Raw genomic sequence first — 27,224 nt, forward strand, 5'->3', positions numbered from 1 at the left:
CTGACTTCAACTGTATATATAACTTTTTTTTTGCATCTTCATATTTTATTTTCAGAAAGGTTTATCATATGTCTCAAAACTTAGGGCTTCTGGTAGTACCTAGAATAGCAAAGTCGAGTAAAGGAGGTCGAGCCTTCTCATTTATAGCTCCTAAACTCTGGAATAGCCTTCCTGATAACGTCCGAGGCTCAGACACACTCTCCCAATTCAAAACTAGATTAAAGACCTATCTGTTCAGTAAAGCATACACTTAGTGCACCACTTAGGGGGCTTCCACACAGGTTCTGCATCTTGTTGATATACATTGTGAACATCAGCTACGCTAATTATCTTCTTTATTCTCCATTTCCACCTGGGGATACTCTTCCCGAGGCCCTCAGACTATGCAGAGTCACTGATTCGATCCAAGACCAACAACGAGATGATCCCAAGGTTTCCATATCCTGGACCAGGCCGTATCCTGAGCAGCTACTGTGATGGTCATGGAAGAGTGGAGACCATGAGACTGATTCCTGTGACGCTCCAGGGACAGACGAGTCTTTGCTGAGGCCAGCTTCCAGCCTCCGCCGCTGAGACTGCAGCTCTCCACAAGACGTTTGGCCAGCGGAGAAATTAAAATGGTCGTGCCCAACTGAGCCTGGTTTCTCTCAAGGTTTTTTTTCTTCACTTCCGCCATTAGTGAAGTTTTTTTCCCTCTCCGCTGTCGCCACTGGCTTGCATGGTTCAGGTTCTGTAGAGCTGCGCATCGTTGGATCTGCTCTTCAATATTTGGACTCTCAGTAGTGATTATTAAACCACACTGAACTGAGCTAAACTGAACTTAAACACTACAAACTGAACTACACTGTTCCTATTTACTGTGACCTTTTATGTGAAGCTGCTTTGACACAATCTACATTGTATAAGCGCTATACAAATAAAGGTGAATTGAATTGAATATCCAAATATCGTCATATCTAAAAAACATATACATCAATGGAACGCTTATTTATTCAGCTTACTAAAAAGAAATTACTTATGACTGGTTTTGTGGTCCATTTTTATCATGATCCATCCTATGAAATATTACAATTTGTAAGCACAGTGTTCTGTTTAAATAACACTGCAAAACATCATTCATTTCTGTCATGGAAGCTACAAAAATATTGTCATATTTTCAGACAGATTTATATTCATTATTAGACAACACAATATTAATGTTTTAACTAAGAAAGAATCAATATTTGGTGGAATAACACAGAGTTCCAATAGGGTTGTCACGATACTGGAATTCAGTACCAATCGATACTGAAATTGTAAAAACGTTGATCAATGTGACTTTGAAATGCTCCAGTGTCCCTGTATCTGTGGTTACACTCAGTACACAACAGTGAGTTTGGTGAACTGATGACCTTCACGGCCAATCACAGTCATTTCTGTTGAGCACGTGAACACAATGGCAAATCAGCGCTGTTTAAGAGTGTGCTCAAATGTTCACAGGAAATGGACGTTTTTAACATTTCAGTATCGATTGGTACCGAATTCCAGTATCGTGACAACCCTTCATTCACCACTTAATTTTTCTTTCATAGCCATGTAGATACAAATGAATAATTTTTATTAATAATGACTTTTCTCCATTTAAAACTCCCTAAAATTTCTAGGTCTCCCATGACTGTAAATCAATAATGAAGAAGCTAAAAGTAGTCTTTATGGTCTTACTGAAGAACTAAAGTCACCTGCATCTTTAACAATCCCTTTAACTAAAACATGAACAACCATTTCTAAAAGCAAATCGAACTCGAAATGCTTTAACAGTTTTCCTGACCTTGCGGTTGGCGTTGAGGTTGGCAGCCGGTATCTGCAGTGTGACTTTATACTCTGTTTTCTTATTGAGCTCTTCAGCGATGAATCCAGCCTCCTGCACTAGTAAATTAGCCTTCACGATCTGTTCTCGGAGCTTTCGCAGACTTCGGCTCATCAAAACCTCCCTGAAACAACATTAAATATACGAAATAAAGCTTACAAACATATTAAAGAGGAAAGTTATGGCATCAAAAATATTCAATGTTTTGAATTTGGACTGCAATACATAGTTCAACCACTAGCTAAATGTCAATTCTACATACTGCATTTTCTATCTTTGATTATTTTTATGACTTTTTACACGGCTGTCTGGAAAACTCACTTCTGATTGGTCAGTCACAACATTACAAGGTCTGTTATTTCCAGATAACAACTGCTAAATAACACGGACCCACCCGGGAACTTAGAAATCACCTCGACTGTCATATCTATAGTAACCATATACATACATCCACATTCAGATGCATCTGCTCGTCGGTCGCATCACTTTTAACTGTTTGGCGCAGTCTTGTTAACGAATAATACGTAGGTTAGTGTATCCTCCATCAGCTGTTTTTGTTTCAGTCAGCTTTGTATTGTTGACTGTTTGGCGCAATCTTGTGTCTAAATAATGCGCAGGTTAGTGTATACTCCATCAGCTGTTTTCGTTTCTGCCAGCTTTGCGTTTTTTGTATGTTTGATGCAATCTTGTGTCTGAATAATGCACAAGTTAGTGTATACTTTATCAGCTGTTTTAGTTTCTGTCAGCTTTACATTTTTGAATGTTTGATGCCATCTTGTGTCTGAATAATGAGTAGGTTAGTGTATATTCCATCAACTGTTTTCGTCTCTGTCAGCCTTGCCTTTTCGACTGTTTGTCGCCATCTTGTGTCTGAGTAACGTGCAGGTTAGTGTATACTCCATCAGCTGTTATTGTGTGTAAGCTATACGTTTTTGTATGTTTGGCGCCATCTTGTGACTGAACAATGTGTAGGTTAGTATATACTCCATCAGCTGTTTTCGTTTCTGTCAGCTTTACCTTATTGTCTGTTTGGCACCATCTTGTGTCTGAACAATGCACAGGTTAGTGTATACTCCATCAGCTGTTTTTGTTTCTGTCAGTTTTACCTTATTGTGTATTTGGCACCATCTTGTGTCTGAATGATGCGCAGGTTAGTGTATATTCCATCATCTCTTTTCATTTTGATCGGCTTTGTGTTTTTGACTGTTTGGCGCCATCTTTTGACTGAATAACGCACAAGTGAGTGTTTACTCCATCAGCTGGGTTTTTTTTCTGTCAGATTTGCATTTAATTAAAGAATTAATGAACTATTATGGCTCAGAATCATGCTTTGTGCCTAATTTGTGTGTTTTGTGGCATGTGATAAGTGGGATAAAGTGTACCTAGGCGATTGTTTTCACAGAAAAAAGCCCTTCAGTCTTCTGCCGATAAACTTATCAGGCTTTATTCTGAGATAACAACCTCCTGGATGTACTTTACAGGGAACTTACTGAATATCAGCACACGTCTACACTGAGATGCAGCATGTGAATATTACGTAGGTTAGTATTTGCATTTTCTCTGACCTGTCGTCGGTCCACTGGCGCAGGCGGCTCTGAGAGGACAGTGTGCTGGCGTTCAGCTGTTCGCTGCTGCGGTGGTGCTGCGGGTGCGAGCTTTGCGTCTGCATCTCTGAAGACAGACGTTTGCGCAGCTGCTGGAGCTCCTGCTCGTACATGAGCCGCTGACGCTCCAGAGCAGAGCGCTTCTCCTCCTCGTGTCTGCGCTCCAGAGAGTGAAGCACTGACTGCATCGGGTCTGGAGGAAAGAGGAGATTCAGACCGAAATGTAATTATCACAAAACTAATGGAGAAAAACTGTTAATGTTAAAGTACAAATGAAGTCAAAACTAACTTTATTAATTTATCAACACAATGTAACTCCAACACAATGTAACTCCAAGTCAGTCACACTTCTGTGACCTCCAGCATGACTGGTTTGACAGTGGGTCAGTAATAGTGTGGGGTGGCATTTCTTTGGGGGCCGCACAGCTCTCCATGTGCTCGCCTGAGGTAGCCTGACTGCCATTAGGTACGGAGATAAGATCCTCAGACCCCTTGTGAGACCATATGCCGGTGCAATTGGCCCTGGGTTCCTCCTAATGCAAGACAATGCTAGACCTCATGTGGCTGGAGTGTGTCAGTATCTCCTGCAAGATGAAAGCATTGATGCTATGGACCTGGCCTGCCCATTCCCAAGACCTGAATCCAACTAAGCACATCTGGGACATCATGTCTTGCTCAATCCACCAACGCCACATTGCACCACAGACTGTCCAGGAGTTGGCGGATGCTTTAGTCCAGGTCTGGAAAGAGATCCTTTAGAAGACCACCCAGGAGGTCATACTGGCACATGGAGGCCACACACACTACTGAGCCTCATTTTGACTTGTCTTAAAGACCTTACATCAAGTTGGATCAGCCTGTATGTTTTTCCACTACAATTTAGAGAGCGACTCCAAATCCAGACCTCCATGGGTTAATTAATTCAATTTCCATTGATCATTTATGTGATTTTATTGTCAGCACATTCAACTATTCAAAGAATAAATTATTTAATAAGAATATTTCAATCATTCAGATCTAGGATGTGTTATTTTAGTGTTCTCATTATTTTTTTGAGCAGCGTATATTGATAGACTCAATATATTAAGACGTGTCACAGCCTCACCGTTGTTTCCCAGCGCTTTCATCATGACTTCATTCTGCGCCGACTCGAAACTGAAGCTGGTGTCGCTGGAGGCGAGACTGAGACTGTCAACATCCAGTTGATCAGAGCGAAGACCAGCCTTCATCGCACATCCATCCTCATCCTCCACACGATACACATTCGACACACTGATCCTGAAAAACACACACTAAAGTCTGTAACCCTTTACTTGAAGGGGGAGTTCAAAAAACTGTCATAAAACCTTCATAATATCATATACTATAGCATCATATCACATGAATGAGATTTTATCTGTTTATGACAGCTGTCATTAAAGTCCACATTAACCAGAAGCTGTAATCGTTTTTTTTTTCGTATTATGATGCAGTTCCTAAAGAAATGGAATATTAAATGAGAAAACAGTGGGCGTGGCTTGCTTTTTTCTACTGCGAGCTGATTGGATGTAGTAAAGTAGACATTTCATTCAGGGGGTTTAACAATAACAAGTGCTTAAATAACAAGTGCTCAAAGTGCTAAAGAAGTGAACTGCTACACTAAAGATTAGAAGTGAAATCAAGGCCATCGCTTATCGCTTATTTTTTCTTTTTTCCTGGGTTGTAAGCAAAGTCCTGCAAACTCTTTACTTTTAAAGACATTTGGACCAGAAGATGGAGTTTGTACAGTGGAGGAGGCTGAGGGTTTGCTGTTTGTTTTTTTCTTCAGTCAAATAAAAATATCAGGCTACCTCCAGTAGATTGCTCCATAGCAAATATGCATTTAATGAATGCCCCACTGTTATTATTATTTCACAAAACCTCCGTCAACAATTTTAATAAAAGTCATTAGATTAAAGATTATGCCTTACGATTATGACTTATTTCCTCCGTCTCACTCCCGGTTTGTGTGCGCACGCGCTGCGTGTGATGAAAGAAAATGACAATGAACCTCAAGGCTCATATGTTGACTTTGTATAACAATGTTGTTGTTTACATATGATATTGCGTTAATTTGCATGCATGTTTTTTGAACTGCAGAATGAAAGTCTCAGTTTGGTGCGGAGTTATCATTACACAAAAATCAATAAAATCTTTGGATATGTTTGATTCGTAGATAATGTAGGCTATTTTAAAAAATGATTTATATCGTTGTATGTATATGTATATCTTTTAGCCTTTCTGCAGTTTCAACAGTTGTCGGCATGATAAGTTAAAAAAAAATAGTTCATTAGCTACAAATATGGATTATTTAAACACAACACTATTATAACATGCAATGAGATGTGGTAAAAAGAAAATAATTAACTGTCAAATCTTATTTTTCCAAAGAGCAAATTAAACATCCAGAATAATTTGGGTTTATAACTTTTTTTTTTAATTCTTGTGCTTCTGTGCATGCAAGTCCATATGACATCTTTCAAAATTAACTTATAATTGACATTTCTAGGGCCAAATATTGACGTCCACACCAACCTGAAATTGCAGCAGACTATTATTTCACGGTACGTTTTTAAATGACGTTGTTATGAAACTCATGCCATAACTATAATGGCTTCATGACAATCATGTTTATGACAGATTTATGATCAATTGTGTTGTCATGACAAAGACGAAAACGGGTTGTGATGCATTTATGTCAAGTTGTCATAACATACAATGTCATCTTTGCATTTTAAAACGTCTTAAAGTGTCACTTGCTCAATTATGACAGTTGTAATAAGCATGGAAAAAATCTCATTCATATTTACATGTCACATCATAATTGCAAAGGTTTCATGAACACCCCGTCAACTGTTATTGCAGATCTTAATCCACCATAACTCACTCTAATCTGCAATCTTATTAAAAAATTGTTCTTTTTTCACAGACCTGAAGAAGTGATTGTTTCCCCACAGGATTCGATCCCCATGATGCAGTTGGACAGCAGACGAGACCACAGCTCCATTCACACATGTACTGCACACAAACAGACATACAAGTAATGGTTACAAGTGCACATACAGACTCTTAAGGGCAGGGGTGGCGGGGTCGCAGACCAGATGATAATTTACTTTAAGAATCAAAGTTTGTATTTTTTTTAGCTTTAGTTAACTGTAAACTAAACATGATTGGAGTATGATTACCGAGCATTTCTCTTCGGGGTGAGAGTGACTCCTGTCTCTGGTTTGATGTCAATGATGCAGTGCTCAGGCTGAATGGCCAAACCACACAACTGAATGTCCTGAGAGTCCGCAGAGCCCACACGAGTGTGTTCCTTCATACAAACAAATTTAATATATATATTTATTTTTCATTAAATTAGTTTGGGATAAAAGTACATCCAGGAGGTTGTTAAGTGCAGAAAAAAACTGACAAGTTTATCAGCAGAAGACTGAAGGGCTTTAATCTGCGATAACAATCATCCTTGATGTACTTTATCCCTCTTATTTCATGACTACTTGAACAAAAATGAAAAATTAGACACAGAACATTGTTCTGGCCCATAATAGCATATTAATTCCTTAAATTAAATGCAAACCTGACAGAAACAAAAACGACTAATTGAGTATACACTAACATGGATATTATTTAGACACAAGATGGCGCCAAACAGTCAACAACATTAAGCTGACAGAAACAAAAAAAGCTGATGGAGTTTACACTAACCTGTGCATTATTCAGTCACAAGATGGTGCCAAACCGTCAAAAACACAACGCTGACAGAAACGAAAACAGCTGATGGAGTATACACTAACCTGTGCGTTATTCAGACACAAGATGGTGCCAAACAGTCAACAACGCAAAGCTGATAGAAACGAAACCAGCTGATGGAGTATACACTAACCTGTGCGATATTCAGTCACAAGACGGCGCCAAACCGTCAAAAGCACAAAGCTGACAGAAACTAAAACAGTTGATGGAGTATACACTAACCTGCACATTATTCAGTCACAAGATGGCGCCAAACCGTCAAAAACACAAAGCTGACAGAAACTAAAACAGCTGATGAAGTATACACTAACCTGCACATTATTCAGTCACAAGATGGCGCCAAACCGTCAAAAACACAAAGCTGACAGAAACTAAAACAGCTGATGGAGGATACACTAACCTGTGCATTATTCAGACACAAGATGGTGCCAAACAGTCAAAAACACAAAGCTGACAGAAACGAAACCAGCTGATGGAGTATACACTAACATGGATGTTATTTAGACACAAGATGGCGCCAAACAGTCAACAACGCAAAGCTGATAGAAACGAAACCAGCTGATGGAGTATACACTAACATGGATGTTATTTAGACACAAGATGGCGCCAAACAGTCAACAACGCAAAGCTGATAGAAACGAAACCAGCTGATGTAGTATACACTAACCTGTGCATTATTCAGACACAAGATGATGCCAAACAGTCAAAAACACAAAGCTGACAGAAACTAAAACAGCTGATGGAGTATACACTAACCTGTGCGTTATTCAGACACAAGATGGTGCCAAACAGTCAAAAACACATCTGACAGAAACAAAAACAGCTGATGGAGTATAAACTAACCTGCGCATTATTCAGTCACAAGATGGCGCCAAACAGTCAAAAACACAAAGCTGACAGAAACGAAATCAGCTGATGGAGTATTTACTAACACACATATTATTCATTCACAAGACAGCACCAAACAATCCAAAATTGCAGCGTGACAGACGAGCAGATACATATGAATGTGTATGTAAATATATCGATGTGAACGTATTCACTGACGGTCAAGATGATTCTCAGTTCCTGGATGAGCCCGTGTTATTTAGCAGTTGTTATCTCAGAATAATAACACTGTGTGTCTGTACCTTTAAATAATAGACGAGCAGTTCATTGAGGGCAGGGTCTGCGTTCAGGTTCACCAGGAAACATTTCTCATCAATTACTCTGATTCCAGACGACTGCAGAGAAATGCCCAAACTCTCCAGCTGCTTCTGACGTTCCTGAACAAACAAGCATTACATAAATCAGACAAAACAAAAGAGTCTGAAAATCAGCAGTGGATGCATGTGTTTACTGTGTAGAAAAACCTGACAAACCACCACAATAATGACCAAAAAAGAAAAAACAAATGAATAAACAATAATGAACTGTAAAAGGGAACACTTTTATAATAACTTACTATTTCAGCTTTGATAAATCAAAATGTCTTTTTGCCGTTGTTGAGTGAAAATGATCATACTACGTGACATTTGTCCACATTTATTGCAAATTGGAAATATAAATATCACAGCAAATAAATAAATAATTAGAGTACACATGATACTCTGTGATCGTCACTGAATAAATGGTCTAAATATTTAGTGGAGCGCAGGGGATCACGGGACTGATCATGACATGAAGATGACGATCACTGACAGAAATAGATTTGGCTGTAGAGAATAAAGGGTGAAAGTTCATCTTCACGACAATACCACAGTATAGCCAACCGTGTGCTGTGATTGTTCCTGTCATTTTTATGATTTTTGATATAATACCATACCCTGTAAAACTGGATTCACCGGCTGTTTGTTATTAAAGGAGAAGCAGAGACGACTTTGTCAGTAACTTTTACAGCTCATACGAAGCAGTTTCTTCTTCCTACGGATCATAACATGCAAGTGTACTTAAAATTGTTGCCTCATTTTGCATAGTTAGCAAAATATGTGTTTAACCCTCTGGGGTCTGAGGTGATTTTGGGGCCCCAAAGATGTTTTGGCATGCCCTGAAATTTGTGCTTATTTCAGTAAGTTGTAATCGCTCCACGCGGCTTGTAATCACACATCTATTAAAGATCAGTGCTTGTACTGTATCTCTCAGGTTAAATCTGTAGGAGCTATTTCACATATCGCGTCCAAAACCATGTTGAAAACGTGACGTGCTTCTTCCTTTACTGATTTAAATGCGTTTCTGAGCTAGCGATCCTCTGCCATTTGCATTTGCTATAGCCACCATCAGCTGTTCGTCACACATGCGGCACGGTCAATTTTCTAAATCTTTCAGCATTTGCCACTGTGTGGATTAATACTGAATGCGTGTCGTTGTTATCACTTGGGGTTAGGTTTAAGAGTAGAGTAATATGCTGGTGTTTAACTGCATTGCTTTATTGCATTCCTGTCATTGGGCTGTGTGCTACTTAATACCAGTGGTGGGTGTTTCTCTGTCTCGTGCTGAACTCAGTTGCCCAAATCACAACAGACTGGGTCATCAGACCAATCACCACAGTATAGCCTCACACAAAGGAGGGGTTTGGGAACAAATGAATTCGCTGAACAAATCATATAGGAGTCACTAGGATAATTAGATCAAAATAAATGCATATTATAAGACAATGAAAGTGTTTTTTGACCTTGCATGCATATCAATCTGCTGCTGGAGACCACCAAAACCAAAATATCACCTTTTATAATGCAAAATAGGGGGTTCTTTAATAGATTTTTTAAATGTTACAAATTTATTTTAACAAATTATTGTTTTTATTTTGTTTTTAATAGCAGTTAATCTATATAAACGACTTATTTTCTAGAATATTTACTTGAATTTAATTTATTTATTCTTTAAAATTGTCCTTTTTTGCAAGTAGCAGTGAATCAATATTCACAAACTGACCTCATTGAACTCCAGATTTCCACCGTGTGTGTTTATGTGCGTGTTTGTTTCCCATGTGTGTGTTTTTTGTGTGTGCGTTTGTATATTACCTGTGCAATCTCCTCCGTCTTCCTAAGCTTTTCCTCCCAGCTGACGGTCATCTCCTGAATCAGTTTCTCAGACTCCTCCAGTCTCTCCTTGAGCTCCGGCGCCTTCATGGACTGTACGCACACACAATAACACGAGTTATAACAAACCTAAAATCTAAGTTTGAGTCATATTAAAAAAAGTCTTGCAAAATTACTCTATATTACTCAAAAAATATTAATAACAACAATAAAGCATTTACAGTTTTGCTTTCCAGACAAGAGCGCTCACGATATTTGGTTTGTCCCAGAATTTTGATTTCATTGATTCATCATCATTTATTGGCTTGTTGTTTTTTTCTTAAGTATAATTTAAGTTTGAGTTATAGTAAATTTAAAAGTCTTACAAAATTACTTTATATTTGTGAAAAAAAAAATAAATAATTATGAAGCGTTTTCAGTTTCATTTTTCAGTTGATTTTTGGTTTGTCCCAGAATTTAATTTTCAGTGGATCATCATCATTTATTGGCTTGTTGTTGTTGTTGGTTGTTTTTTAGTAAGTATAATTTAAGTTTGAGTTATAATAAATTTAAAAGTCTTACAAAACTACTTTCTATTTGTCAAAAAAATAATAATAATTAAGAAGCGTTTTCAGTTTCATTTTTCAGACGATTTTTGGTTTGTCCCAGAATTTTAATTTCAGTGGATCATCATCATTTATTGGCTTGTTGTTTTTTTCTTAAGTATAATTTAAGTTTGAGTTATAATAAATTTAAAAGTCTTACAAAATTACTTTATATTTGTCAAAAAAATTATAATAATTAAGAAGCGTTTTCAGTTTCATTTTTCAGTTGATTTTTGGTTTGTCCCAGAATTTTAATTTCAGTGGACCGTCATCATTTATTGGCTTGTTGTTTTTTTCTTAAGTAAGCATAATTTAAGTTTGAGTTATAATAAATTTAAAAGTCTTACAAAACTACTTTATATTTGTCAAAAAAATTATAATAATTAAGAAGCGTTTTCAGTTTAATTTTTCAGACGATTTTTGGTTTGTCCCAGAATTTTAATTTCAGTGGATCATCATCATTTATTGGCTTGTTGTTTTTTTCTTAAGTAAGCATAATTTAAGTTTGAGTTATAATAAATTTAAAAGTCTTACAAAATTACTTTATATTTGTCAAAAAAATAATAATAATTAAGCGTTTTCGGTTTTCAGATGAGTTTTGATGTCAGTGCATCATGGCTAGTCTTGGGCTGTACCTCAGCCTCGCACAGCTGACTGCGCAGCTTCTCCACCTCCTCTCGCAGCTCTCGAATGATCCTTGCGTTCGGGTCTTCATTTACTACAGCGTGATTGATGATGTTTTTGGCACGGTCGGCGTATCGTAGCGTAGACAGAGTCTCCTCATAGTTATCAGCCGCCGGACTCACCGCCGCCACCATAGCGGTGCGACTATTGCCTCCTAAACTGTCCTGACAAACACAGACACACACAGAGAGGAAACCACATTAGAAAGTTTTAGTCAATACCGGGTATGGAGACTGATCACACATGGATGCTATTGCTTCCACATGTCCAATTTAACAGTTTGTAGGACCATTATAAATTAAACTCATTTCTAATAACTGATTTCTTTTATCTTTACCATAATAACAGTACATAATATTTTACTAGATATTATCCAAGATACTAGTATTCAGCTTAAAGTGACATTTAAAGGTTAAACTGGGTTAATTAGGATAAAGTTATGGTATTTAGGCAAGTCATTGTATAACGATGATTGTTCTGTAGACAATCGAAAAAAAATATAGCTTAAGGGGCCTAATAATAATGACCTTAAAATGTTGTTCAAAAAAATTACTACTTTTATTCTAGCCAAAATAAATCAAGACTTTCTCCAGAGGAAAAAATATTACAGGAAATACTGTGAAAAATTCCTTGCTAAATACAACATCATTTGGGAAATATTTGAAAAAAAAAATGTCTCTGAAAATCTGTTTAAGAACAATAATAAACTAAATGTATGCACATGCAAGTCTATCCAGGTCAAACTATCCTCAACCTATATGGCCTATAAATACCTGGCAAACTTTCAAACAAATGTTATTGTGAGGAAGATAATTAAAGCATATTGGTTATAAAGCTATTCAAATTTGCTATTATAATAAGAGCTTTGTTAAATGTTTTATTGCCATGGATTGTTGGTGATTGTATGAATGTTGGTCTGAAAACTAAGACAAGTTTAAAATGATGTCTGACCTACAAGACTATATTTAAGTGAATTTTAGACTTTAAATTTAAAATTCTGTTTTTGAAATTTAAGACATTAAGACTTTAAAATGCTTCAGAACTATACTTGGGAAACATACTATGTGACTTTAATTTTCAAGATAAATATCTCCTCAAAGTGTTATCAGTTGCTAGTAAAATAAAGCAATAACATGGAAATGGCTGGATGAGAATCCATCTACTAAAGCGATTGTAGAACACATGCGTCAATGCCAGTTCACAGAGGGACGCAGTTCAGCACAATTTAGCTTTAACCCTAATTAAACACACCTGATCAAACTAATTGAGTCCTTCAGGCTTGTTTGAAACCTACAGGTAAGTGTGTTGAAGCAAGGTTGGAACTAAACTGCAGAGCTGTGGCCCTTCAGGAACTGGCTTTGACACCCGTTTGGTAGAAGATATATCTGCTATGGAGAAAACTTGCTTTTATATTAGTCAAAGAATGGGTAAATTTGATAAGAATTGGTCGAAATGGTTATTGCATAAAGGGAAATTAATAGAGCATAAACTATGGAGTACAAATTCAAAATTTTCATTCTAATTTTGTCACAGACAATACGAGATGCTGTGAAATGCTTGTATAACCACCCATGACCTTAAAACAAATCATTAAGAATCTAAATTATGAAATATAATACTAAGTCTGGGCTCGACAATAAGGACTGCACGATGGCCCGGGGCCAGCACGTAAGATGCTCGGGACAGTATACAGCATCATTACTGGCTCGATCATGCTGCCTCATCACTAGTTTAATTTGGCTACAACTGTTTGTCAATTGGGTGTAAATACAGTCTTGGGGTGCTTTCACACCCAGACTTTTGTTTCGGAACTGGTCTCGTTTGCCCAGTTAGCGCAGTTCGTTTGGCATATGTAAATCCCGCAAATCACGCTCGGATCTGCGCCAAAGCAATCGGTCTGAGATTGCCTAAATGAGGAGGTCTCTGCTCGATTGAAACCAACTCTGGCGGAGATCGATTGTCATGAGAAAACAAAACAATACAACAAACCAGGCTATATCATAGTGTATTTTGAATATGTAATAGTCATATATACACAGCTATATAAAGAGAGAATTATGAGTAGGGTGAGATATCAGCGCACATTTGCGCTTATCTATCTATCTATCTATCTATCTATCTATCTATCTATCTATCTATCTATCTATCTATCTATCTATATATATATATATATATATATATATATATATCTCTCTATCTATCTATCTATCTATCTATTTATATATATATATATATATATATATATATATATATATATATATATATATATATATATATATATATATATATATATATATATATATATATATATATATATATATATATATATATATATATATATAATTATTGTATTTTTCATAAAACTTAGTTACATACAATTAATTTGTCAGTTGTATTTAAAGAATAGTTATGCTGAATAAAGTGTATGTTACAATTTTATTATTTAAAATATGTGGCTAAGAAATAGCTATTAACTTCTTTTTTTGGTGGGGCCAGTGAAAATTTTGGCAGGGCAAGTAAAAATCTGAACCACTGGATCGATCGGGCCAGTAGAAAAAAATCCTTAGAGTTGAACCCTGATAATAAGGATTAACCATTTTAGGTACAGAAATAGAAGTTTGCTCCAAACAATTGACACCAAATAAAAATAATAAAATAAAAAAAGATTGTTGTTTAGTGGTAAAACAGCATATATAGTCACCTTCAGTAACCATGTGAGCACAGAGTCTCTGTAAGGAACAAATTTAGTCTTGTTCTTTCCTGCGCCCTGCTCCGCCAATGCTGAAATCACCAGTCCAAGAGTGGTCAGAGACCTGAAAAACACACATTATCACAAAATACAATGGAACAGTGCATCCGGAAAGTATTCATAGCACTTCACTTTTTCCACATTTGTTTATGTTACAGCCTTATTCCAAAATGGATTAAATTCACTTATTTCCTCAACATTCTACACACAATACCCCCATAATGACAATGTGAAAAAAGAGTTTTTGAAATTGTTGCAAATTTAATAAAAATAAAAAACCTGAAAAATCACATGTACATCAGTATTCACAGCCTTTGCTCATTACTATGCTGATGCACTTTGGCAGGAATTACAGCCTCAAGTCTTTTTCAATATGATGCCACAAGCTTGGCACACCTGTCTTTGGGAATTTTTGCCCTTTCCTTTTTGCAGTACCTCTCAAGCTCTATCAGGTTGGATGGGAAGCGACAGTGTACTGCCATTTTCAGATCTCTCCAGAGATGTTCAATCGGATTTAGGTCTGGGCTCTGGCTGGGCCACTCAAAGACATTCACAGAGTTGTTGTGAAGCCACTCCATTGATATTTTGGCAGTGTGCTTTGGGTCATTGTCCTGCTGGAAGATGAACCGTCGCCCCAATCTAAGGTCAAGAGCACTCTGAAGCAGGTTTTCATTCAGGATGTCTCTGTACATCGCTGCATTCATCTTTCCCTCTATCCTGACTAGTCTTCCAGTTCCTGCTGCTGAAAAACATCCCCACAGCATGATGCTGCCACCACCATGCTTCACTGTAGGGATGGTATTAGCCTGGTGATGAGCGCTGCCTGGTTTTCTCCAAACGTAACGCCTGGCATTCACTCCCAAGAGTTCAATTTTAGTCTCATCAGACCAGAGAGTTTAGTTTCTTATGGTCTGAGAGTCCTTCAAATGCCTTTTGGCAAATTCCAGGCGAGGAGTGGCTTCCATCTGGCCACTCTACCATACAGGCCTGATTGGTGGATTGCTGCACAGATGGTTGTCCTTCTGTAAGGTTCTCCTCTCTCCACAGAAGAACGCTGAAGCTCAGACAGAGTGACCATCGGGTTATTGATCACCTCCCTGACTAAGGCCCTTCTCCCCTGATCACTCTGCTAAGATGGCCGGCCAGCTCTAGGAAGAGTCCTGGTGGTTAAACATCTTCCACTTATGGATGATGGAGGCCACTGTGCTCATTGGAACTTTCAGAGTCGCAGAAATTTTTCTGTAACCTTCCCCAGACTTGTGCCTCGAGACAATCCAGTCTCGGAGGTCTACAGACAATTCCTTTGTCTTCATGCTTGGTTTGTGCTTAGTCATGCACTGTCAACCCTGGGACCTTATATAGACAGGTGGATGCTTTTTAAAATCATGTCCAATCAACTGAATTGACCACAGGTGAACTCCAGTTAAGCTGCTGAAACATCAAGAATGATCAGTGGAAACAGAATCTACCTGAGCTCAATTTAGAGCTTCACAGCAAAGGCTGTCAATACTGATGTACAGGTGATTTTACAGGTTTTTTATTTTTAATAAATTTGCAACAATTTCAAGAACTCTTTTTTCACATTGTCATTATGGGGGATTGTGTGTAGAATGTTGAAGAAATTAATGAATTTAATCCATTTTGAAATAAGGCTGTAACATACAAAAATGTGGAATAGCCGCTATGAATACTTTCCAGATGCACTGTAAATAAATAAATAAATAAATAAATAAATAAATAAATAAATAAATAAGTAACAATGGGAGAGATTATGCAATCAAATAAAAAAATGAAGGCTGGAATCAGTTAATTAAATTAATTACCATGGTAAATTTAATTACCCTAGTAATACAATTTTTTAAATGCATTAAATACAATAGAATAAGGCAATGATGTAATAATTACAGTAATTAGCACAATACAGTAAAATCACACGTACAATTTTAGATAAATAAACTTTAATTATTCAATTCTCAAAAGTATAGTAATGAATAAATCAAATGTCAATGTAAATCAGTGTAAAAAATATATATATTTTATGTTTGTAATCTGTATCAAAATAGCGAAATATCATCTCCAACATGGGAATATCAAGTCCCAAACACAAATAAAAGTGTGTGTGTTTTTGACCTGTTAATGTTGCTGCCTTCTTTGAGTCTTTCTCCTGCAGCTCCAGTTTTATCTGCTCTCTCACTGCCGGCCAGATCCACCAGACTGAGTTTACTCACTTTCTCTCCACTCGTCTGAAACACGTCAGTCCAGGACAACAACACAACAAAGCAAATTTAATTATACAGGACATTTCATATATTGTACAATGGTCAAGGGAGCAAGGACTTGCTTACTGGAGTGATGATCGACTTTATAACTGTTCGAACAGAGACCTTCTACATATTTTGGTTTACTTTGCTAGGAAATCTATTCTTTTAAAGTAGATTAATGAAATCTCATTTGAATTTAAAGCTACAGTCACCAAAATGGCACAATTAGAATCAAAGCCTAAAGGGTTCAGTTACAAAGAGTTATAAAACATTCTGTGTGGGATTTTGAGCTGAAACTTCACACACACACACTCTAGCGACATCAGTGACTTTTTAGATGTTGTAAAAAGCAGATGAATAACTGCCAGAAGAGTTGTATTACTACAATAGTATAATGTATATAAAAGCATTGGGCTTTATGAAGCGTTTAAATTTGCTCTGCGTCTCACCCCAGTCTTCATGTCTCGAAGTGTGTGTGTGAGGATGATGTTGAAGACCGCATGCGATCGACTGCTCTCCTCGTTCATGTTTGTTGCCGCCACAGTGCGAGATTTATTCCCCTCCGACATTAGAGACTCGATGTCCTAAAACACAACAACAGACACTGATTAACGTGCTGCTTTACACAGAGAAACATACATAAGGGGTTTTATAAAGGAGTGGGATGAACCTTATAACTGGTGACAGCGAGACGGGACAGACCATCGACATATGGGCCCAAAACATTATGCTCTCGCACCTTCAACGCCTGCCGGCTCCTGAGAGACACAAACCAGAAACAATTAAACTGGAGGCAGTGTTATTTTTATAAGAGTCAACACAAATAATTTTAAATATAAAACAGTGTAGGTGTATAAATAAATGAATCAATCAGTCAAATCAATGAATTTCATTTTAAATTAAATAATTATAATTAAAAATAAAGAGAAAACAATAGATAAATTAAAAAAATACATTAATTATTATACCTATTATACATTAATTATTATTATTATTATTATTATAACCCATTATTTTGAGCCTCCTTCATGACTCTTTTATGTAAAATTATATAATATATTTAATCATTCAGTTTCTATATAAAATATATATAAAAAAAATTACATAAAATTAAGAAAAACAATATAAAAAAATAAAATAAATATATATATATATATATATATATATATATATATATAAATATAAATATAAATATATATATATATATATATATATATATATATATATATATATATATATATATATATATATATATATATATATATATATATATATATATACACACAGTATATATGCGCACGCACGCACACAAACATATTATTGTCTACAATAAGACAGACCTGTAGCATGTAAGAAAATACCAGGGTCAGCAATGCTTATTAGGACAGTCTTAATTATATTTTGAATTCAACTTCAAGTTTAAAATGTACATTTTCTGTTTTAGTGATTGTTACTGTCCTTTTCAATTTAATATTACTATTATTTTTTTTAAACATCTATAGTCTTTTCAGGAGTTTTTATTTCAGTGTACTCGCATCAAGTTTATTACTAATAATTTTAGTTATCAAATTAAACTAAATGAAGATTAAAAAATGTTCTCTTGACAACTGAACATAAAAATGTTATAAGTCAGTGCAATAGCCTAGTGGTTAGTGCGCCAAAATATGGTGCAGTAGCATGTCAGGGCGCCTCGAGTTCGAAACCCAGCTCGAGGACATTTCCATACCCTCCATCCTTAAGGTGGTCGCACACAAGATGCGCTGCTACATGACAGTTTGAAGTAACACATACCTATTGCGCACATTCACATGTTACTTGTAATAAATTATTCAGATGGCTCCCTGTAGAGCGGCAGAAATATGAACAGTGTTCTGAGTCGTAGCTGGGCACCGACTGACTTGCAGACTTGATGCAAACATATGTTTACAATTCTAAAATGCATGGCACTGCATGGCGTAGTGCATCCGATGTGCGACCCCCTTTACGATGGTCTTGCTGCAGACAGTTACAACACTTTTTACTTTCTTGTTGGAACTCACACTGCTAGCAATCAAACATGTATGTTAATTTGGCAAGCTGAACGCATTATGTACTGCACAGGAGACAAGGAGGAGATTGATTGACAATGGTCTACAGCCAATCAGGTAGCAGAACACGATGGGACATATAAAAAAAATAAATAAAATAAATAAATAAATAAATAAAAAAGCATGTCAAATTGCACCAAAAAAATCTGCAACGCTGCGAGGTCACGAAAGATGAACAGTGTTATATTATAATGCATAGTTATAAATGTAATGCATTATAAAATATAATAAAATACTAAATAACATTGACCTTAAAACTGTATTAAAAATGATTAAACTGCTTGAAACTACAATATAATAATATTTTTCCCCAGAATAATTTAACATGGGAAATACTGTGAAAATGTTCTTGTTTTTTTCATTTCAGTGTACTCAAATCAAGTTTATTACTAATCATTTTAGTTTTATCAAATTAAACTAAAAGAAAATTAAAAGTGCATTAATATAATACATTATAAAATATTTTACAAAATATAACAAAACAATTACGTTATAAAATATATAGTTTTATTTTATTTCTATTTGAACTAAAGGCAGTTTTTTCACCAGTTGGCAGGAAAAGAACCAGAATATTGAGGCCTTAAATGTTAAATAACACCGATGTGAACAGAATTCAGTCAAATTTCCTACATCTTTTTTTTTTATTCGTCTTTAACTTGGATAGAGCAGAAGATGTTCATCCTCACCCTTTGGGGTCTAGCAGGTCTCGCACCTTCTCGTTGTAGATCTCCATGTAGGAAACCTCCACGGTGAAGCTCTCTCCTTCCCGCTGCTCCAGGATGCTGCGCTCAAACAGGGAACTGCACAGACGCGGGATCAGACCTGGCTGCTCCGACGAGCCCATCATCGTGTACGACTTCCCAGAGCCTGCAGCCAGAGACACAGCACACAGAAAGAGAGTTTGAGTTTAATGCCATTCTAGCTTCTCTGGCTAGATCAGGGGTGTCAGAACTGCGGCCCGCAGTCAGTTTTGTGGCGGCCCGTGAGGCTTTTTATAAATATTAATAGAATCGAGACACTGCTCGCTGCAGAGTCATTTGAGCTCCAGCGAGGTGGAGCTTGAGCTCTCGCTCCTCCTCCTGTAAGCTATTTTAATGCGTACACCCACCCCAACCCCCAGTGACATCACTCGTAAAAGAAGTGCAAGGAAGGAGGAGCTGGAGCTCAGCTCTGCCCAAGTGGCTCTGCAGTGAACACCACTTGATAGAATCTGGCACGCTACACAAAAATGACAGTAATTCAATAAATAACCACTGGGTGTCGCTATGACCTGCCTTCAAGTGGGCAGCTGTTCCTGTTATCAAGTAAACGAACCGAACAAACTCAAGGAAACATAATTGATAATCACGTTTTGGCGAGCCATGACATTATGAAACAAAACATCAGGCCTTCAGCTCTTACACTGGTGCCGAACGAGATCAAAAATTAAAACAATTAGCAGTTGCCCTATCAGCTCAACAACACGCTGGCTACTAGTTATGTGGTAAGCTCAGCTTATAGCACAGCACAGGAAACCCTTCACTGAAGGAGAATTGATATAGGAGTGTCTGATGAGTGTTGCAACTGTAATTTGCCCAGAGAAGATTCCAGATATTAAAAACATCTTTCAAATTTTTTAAAAAAGTCTTTCTAGAAACAGAGTTGGACGACAAATTAAAATATTTCCATAATACACACACACATATATGCGTGTCTGTGTGATGCATGTAAAATTTTGCCCGGTCAAGGTTTTTTTTTTTTTTTTTTTGCATCTGGCACTCGGCCCAAAAAGTTTGGACACCCCTGGCCTAGATCATGGCAAAAAAAAAAAAAACAGATACAGTTTACAGATTTATAGTCACTTTTCTATACTAAAAACAGTTTCATAACCACCAAAAGACAAGAAAATAATACATAAAATGGGATCAATGTCTAGAACAGTTTATTAAGATTTACTTTTGATAAATATTGTACTATTTTTAAAAGACTCACATTTAAAAACAATGTACACACATATATATATATATATACACTAGTGGTGTAACTATAGACTGTAAAATATATGGACGGAGTACCCGTGACGTCACCCATAGGTTTCTGAACACTGCAAAAGAAGCTACAAGTAGGGGCGGCCAACCGTCGCCATTTTGTTCGCGCGTCATCGCACCCACGGCGGGATACCAAACAAGGGCAAAGAGGCGGAGAGTGAGCGGAGCTACAGACACCTGCTGGCACTTTGCTTAGACCTGGCAGACAGACTTTACTTTGGGAGAAACGCTTGATACTTTATTACCTGCGACTCGTTTGTGTTCTGACCACATGTGCTTGGCTGTACACTATATCAATAAAGTGTTTAGACTTTTAAAAACACTGCTGTTATACACTGAGCCTCTAAGCATTGTTCTTATGACGTTTTTCTACAGGAGGAAAACGCAAATTACTTCCAAACACTTCAGATATAGTCTGTGTTAGTAAATGCAAGACTATTGGTGAACTCCAGCATAACACTGTATGATAACGCTTCAGATGACTGTTCTAGAGCCTACAGCTAATCAATCTGGCACATTCCGGAGGGCATTACGGGTCTAAAGAAGAATATTAATGATAAATGATCTTAAATAAAACAAATACATTTATAGAGATGGAATATAAATATATAACTTTACTCACATGGGAAACGGAGGCCACATGAATGGTTTGTGAGCTCAATTAAGTGCATACAGCATCCCATATCATCTGATAATTGTAAGAAATAAGTTCAAAAGGCAGCTGACTGTGTAAAGCCACATAAAACAAAACAAAAATACAATGAATATGCCGAGATCAGTGGCTAATCTGCCGGATTCAGCTGAGGTGAAGTGACGGCGACCAGCGAGACCTAGTACCAGAAATCGTTCTTTGTACCAGGCTGTAAACAACTTTTTTTCTGCTGTAAAGTTGGCCATTCTAACTGTGGGCTCAATTGAAATTTGCTCTATTATGGAGCCAGGACTAGCGGAATTTTGATGAATTGCAGTTTCATTTACTTCCGTATTGGCTTCCCGAGGGAGAGCGGGAGGTTGCCGCTTGGGTGAAACGGATCACAAATCTAAAATGGTTTTTTAGTCATGGATCGGACCATTTTTGGATCAGCCAAAAAGGGGAGGAGACAAATGTAATTTGCTTTCTATTTATTACAAAAACAGCCCTTTTAACAAACAGAACAGAGAAGCTGTAATTTTATTGAAAATAAAATGAAGAAATAACCAGATGAATAAAAATTAACTGTAAAATATTCAGTGCTGTGAAAAATTCACTATTACGGTTGCAGATAACACTAAATGTAGAAATATAACATTATAAATTTACAAGCCTTTTTATTTTCGGTCTCATTTTCAATAAATGATTCAGTTATTCACTCATAAAACTTCATGTTTCATTGCTAGATGATCATTTTTGAAGAATTAATCTGTGGCATATTTTTGATGGCTGGTTGTCACCACCTATTGGTTAAATAATGTAATTGCTGCCTACAAATTTCATTTGAGCATCAAATTAAACGCATGTGATTGTGAGTTTAATCTTTACCATAAACATCAGAGGTTTAATCTAAACTATAAACTGTTATCCCAGTACTTCTGTGTTATTTGACTGTCTGTAACATCATAACCAACTCAAAAGACTAAAGACTCAATCTCTTTTGTGATTTTTACATTTTTCAAACACAGATTTGAATGGAGCGATCGGAAGGATTAATAAACATTTGTAAATCAGCATCATTTATTATTTATGTTGCGTGGGTGTAGAGATCCCGATCTTTACTGGTTAATCGTGCAGCTTACACTGAATGCATTAATGCAGGCTAAACAAGTAGTGACAGAAAACACCTTTAATAACCTAAGAAACCCACCACATCCCAAATTATGCACCATAATTTCTTCAGTCATAATTATGTTTTACAGGAAAGCCTAAACGCTTTCATACATGTGATTTCAAGGACGAGAGAGGCAATCTCTCTGCGACCATTAAGAATTTAGGATTAATTTAGGCCACGTGTAAACCGTGGGCTGTGATCCATACACATTACGAATCAATCTGTTGCACTCCTAATACACACACACAATAGATAAGAAATGTTTCCTGATCGTCAAATTTCTAAAGAATCATTTGTGAGATTGAAGACTGGAGTAATGATGCTGAAAATTCAGCTTCAGAAATATGACTTTGTAATAAATGTAATAAATACAGATAAAGAACAAATTATATGCCCTTCCATGCACATTTTTAAATTCATTTTCAAATATTATTTCTAATTATCTAATATTTTATATATATATATATATATATATATATATATATATATATATTTTATACACGTTCTATCAGGTTCTGGAATCTGATTGGCTGATAGCCGTGCAATATTCTGCAATAACAGCACTTGTACAGCCTATTCACCCTTGTGTATTACTCCGCCCACATAGAGTGACAAGCTGAGGAATGAACTCAAATATTGCAGCTGTTGGACAACAATGTACTTTTGAGCCATTTTTAGGCGTTTAGATCACAACTATGCAGCTTATTTATTTATAATAGTGTCCATTTTATTTTATCATTCAGAATTTCTTAGATTCAGCATGTCTGCGGCCATCAGCATGATAGTGAACAAAGCAAAGAAATTGACAGTTGGCGTTTCGCCACAAGATGGCGACAGAGACTGCATAAGTGCTTGGGGGAGGAAAAACTCAGCATTTTCTCAGCATAAATTTTAAACTACAGCTGAACAAATCAAAACAGAAAAGGTAAGTGACATTCGATCTCTCTCTTTCGTATTTTGTAGTGCTGTACTTTATACCACAGTAATCTAGTAGTGTTTGCTTTGGCTTTTGAGGTTATTTTTTGTGAAATCCAGATTGCAACCGAGAAATACTGGGAAATCTCTGTAGACTGATCGCATTTCAAGCCGTTCAGCCTTATAATATTAAAATGAGAGCCAAATCACCTGTTTTTTTGTCTCTTATGAAAGAGAATCATTCAAACACTAGCTCTAAATTGACTTGGGTGAATTAGCAAAGGTTTCTGCTGGTCTGACGTCAGCTGCAGATGTGAATGAATGGCGGAAGAAAATAATCCCTCGTACAAAAGGGTTTTTGAGACTCTCAGTGTTTGATTTTCATTTTATATACACGATTATGCTGTTGTATATATGCAATGTCACACTCGTAGCAGTGTGATATGGCTGTATCTCGTCACTTAAAGCACTCGGCCTGTGGCCTCGAGCCAGCGCCCACCTCCCACCAGTGCCGATATACAGCCATATCCTACTGCTACTCGTGTGACATTGCTCATATATTTGTTTTATTGTCCAACATTTATCATTTTGTTTGATGCAAAGACATTTGTACCTTCCAATAAGACTGAAAAAGGTTTTGCATAGATAGTTTTAAAGCAAATATAACTGCACCTGTTTGTCCATATGCAAATATACAGGCATTGTATCCTTGGAAAGCGCTGTCCAAAAGACTCTCGCCGAGGCACTGAAACACCACATCCTGACCTACAAATATAGATATACATATACATCAATTAGAAATGACAACAACTGGCATGGACTACTAAATCAACTAAAAATACAGCAAGATGGATTCGATCCAAGCTTATCAAAAGCAAAAAAAAAGTTATTCGTCTTGAACAAATCCAATGCAAGCATGACATTACTTGCACAGACTGAAAATGTTGTTGTCAAATTGGCAATAAAGCAGCAGTTACTATATAAAAATAATTAAATACAAAACACTTGCTATGATAATTAACATATTATAAAAGTTCTACATGTTGAACCCTGATCAAACTTCTCAAGCTGATAATCCACAGATTTTAGAAAGCAGTTTAACAGGTTTGTCTTTTCCTCCTAAAAGTTCACAAGGAAACACATGCAGTGACATTGACATATAAGAGCTTCTATTGCCATAATCATTAGGGCCTGATGATTCAGATCACTGCAGTATAAACAGTACAGAGGTTTAGTTGTGGTGTTCAATAAAGGGGTTAGTCATCAGAGCTACCATTAGCTATCACCATTAGTCATCAAATTATGTATTTTTAATATCAACACACCTGCAAACTTGCCCGTCTCAGCCTCATCCATAGACCAGAAGCAATAATCATAGGCGAAACACTGAAACGAGACATCGGAAATGCTGACTGTAATAAACGCATGAATGAATGGTCAACACAACATTCAAAATTCAACTCGACGTGTAAACTTAAAAAGGGACTTTACTCATTATTTACTCTATTTATTACATATTTATTGCCACATTAGAAACTTATGGCTATTTCGTGGCCAAATGGATGTACATTAAATTATTACATGATAAAAACTAATTCGTATTATACTAAAAAAGTTACTTAAACAAATATATAAAATATAAATAGATAAAATTCAAAGTTAATATAATTTTCAGTTCTATTTTTGATTAAAAAAATAAATAAATAAAATAAACTCTTCCTGGTGCTTCCTTTTTAAAAATGTCCAAAGTACTCTCCTCATAAAAAAATTGTGTCTAATGGAATTTAAACTTCTACATTCCAGCAAAATATGTTTAACTCATTATTTACTCTCGCTTAAGGGTTTATAAAACTTCCTGAGTTTCTTTCTTATGTTCAACACAAAATAAGATACTTTGAAGAATGTTGAAAACCTGTAACCATTGACTTCCATGGTAGAAATATGAAAAACTATTGGAGTTTACAACATTCTTCAAAATATCTTCTTTTGTGTTCAACAGAAGACAGACAAACAGGTTTGAAACGATTAAAGAGTAAAAGGATGACTGAATATTAATTTGAGTGAACTTTCCCTTTAAGCAGTCTTCTGTCATGCATTATATACTTTACTATGAATAATGTGCATTTGATTTACTTTATAAATCATATTAAGGCCCGTTTAATGTAATGCAGAAAAAACATGAGTACTCACCTTTGGTTTGGCCCTGAAAAAGAACAGCAAAAGCACACATTAATATCAGAGAATATTAAACACGTTTATTACTTTTATGCAGGAAGAATCCATCAACATCTTTAAAAGAGTGATAAAAGGCATTTATATTTTATAATCTTTATCGGATGATCAGTTTCCCTCAAAAATATTTAGCAGAATTACTTTAACATTGATAAAAAAATAAATGTTTGTTGATCGTCAAATTTGGATGATTTCTGAAGGATTGTGAAACATTTAAGACTGCAGTAATGATGCTGAAAATTCTGCTTTAGGAATATTTTTATTCATTCATTCATTTTCTTTTGGCTTAGTCCCTTTATTATTCAGGGGTCCCCACAGCAGAATGAACCACCAGCTATTCACATGCACTCATACACTATGGCCAATTTAGTTTCTTCAATTCACCTATAGCGCATGTGTTTGGACTGTGGGGGAAACCAGAGCACCCGGAGGAAACCCACACCAACACGGGGAGAACATGCAAACTCCACACAGAAATGCCAACTGACCCAGCCAGGACTCAAACCAGCGACCTTCTTGCTGTGATGCGACAGTGCTAACCACTGAGCCACCGTGTCACCGTTTACATCTATTTATTATTAAAATAAATAGACATAAATATAGATTATGTCTCTGTATAAATAATAAATTATACATTTATCTAAAAATATTTGATCTCCTGTAAATCAAATATATATATATATATATATATATATATATATATATATATATATATATATATATATATATATATAAATAAAATTCCAGCCAATCTAAATAAAAATACTACAATCCGAAATCAGAGAAAGTTAGGACAGTATAGAAAACACAAATAAATAAAAATGTAGTGATTTAAAATTTACTTTGACTTGTATTTCATTGCAGACAACATAAAGTCAAAATCATTAATATTTTGTCCGGTCAACTTCATTTCATTTGTAAATATACATCATTTCCTGTCATTCAGACCTGCAACACATTCAAAAAAAATAAAAGTACAGGAGCAGTTTAGAGCTAGTAATCAGGTGATTGTAATTATAATTTGGTACAAAAGCAGCATCCAAGAAAGGTCTAGTCCTTTAGGAGCAAAGATGGCAGAGGACCGCCAGTTTGCAAACAAATAAGTGAGAAAATTATTGAAATGTTTAATAATAATGTTCCTCAAAGAAAGATAGAAAGACATTTGGATATTTCACCCTTCAACAGTGCAGAACATCATTAAAAGATTCAAGGATTCTGGAGGAATTTCAGTGCGTAAAGCACAAGGGCGCAAGCCTAAGCTGAACAAGAGATCTCCGATCCCTCAGGCTGCACTGCATCAAGAATCCTCATTCATATAGAAGCAATATCACCACATGGGCTCAGGACTACTGCGGCAAACCTTTGTAAAGTACCACAATATGTAGTTACATCCACAAATGCCAGTTAAAACATTACTGTGCCAAAAGGAAGCCCTATGTTAACAGTGTCCAGAAGAGCCGTTGACTTCTCTGGGCTCAGAGGCATCTGGGATGGACCATCACACAGTGGAAATCTCAACTTACATCAATCAAACTGACTACAAATACTAAGTTTAACTTTGCAAAACTAAAAAAAAAAGTTGAAGCCTAAATAATTCATTAAAATAAATGAAAGCAACATAAAACGTAAACTGTTAACACAA

At 36.2% G+C, this 27,224-nt stretch overlaps 1 protein-coding gene across 6 annotated transcripts in view; it reads right to left on the bottom strand.

Annotated features, from left to right (window-relative positions):
• Positions 1–27,224, bottom strand: part of kif13bb (kinesin family member 13Bb) — an 86,092-nt gene that overhangs the window by 45,165 nt on the left and 13,703 nt on the right. For 5 of the 6 annotated variants that reach the window (XM_056480706.1, XM_056480705.1, XM_056480707.1 and 2 more), the window contains 16 exons: positions 25,541–25,553; positions 24,676–24,736; positions 24,023–24,115; positions 19,290–19,470; positions 17,187–17,274; positions 16,966–17,100; positions 16,386–16,498; positions 14,208–14,319; positions 11,458–11,670; positions 10,221–10,331; positions 8,352–8,486; positions 6,654–6,784; positions 6,400–6,486; positions 4,556–4,728; positions 3,412–3,643; positions 1,808–1,970 (listed from right to left, as the gene is read on the bottom strand). In XM_056480706.1, the coding sequence (XP_056336681.1) occupies positions 1,808–1,970; positions 3,412–3,643; positions 4,556–4,728; positions 6,400–6,486; positions 6,654–6,784; positions 8,352–8,486; positions 10,221–10,331; positions 11,458–11,670; positions 14,208–14,319; positions 16,386–16,498; positions 16,966–17,100; positions 17,187–17,274; positions 19,290–19,470; positions 24,023–24,115; positions 24,676–24,736; positions 25,541–25,553 (2,041 nt within the window). Of the gene's footprint in view, positions 1–1,807; positions 1,971–3,411; positions 3,644–4,555; positions 4,729–6,399; positions 6,487–6,653; positions 6,785–8,351; positions 8,487–10,220; positions 10,332–11,457; positions 11,671–14,207; positions 14,320–16,385; positions 16,499–16,965; positions 17,101–17,186; positions 17,275–19,289; positions 19,471–24,022; positions 24,116–24,675; positions 24,737–25,540; positions 25,554–27,224 lie in introns of those variants that run through there. The other variant, XM_056480709.1, reaches the window with a different exon arrangement.

This window comes from Danio aesculapii, chromosome 20, assembly GCF_903798145.1.
Source record: "Danio aesculapii chromosome 20, fDanAes4.1, whole genome shotgun sequence".
NCBI classification, from domain to species: domain Eukaryota; kingdom Metazoa; phylum Chordata; class Actinopteri; order Cypriniformes; family Danionidae; genus Danio; species Danio aesculapii.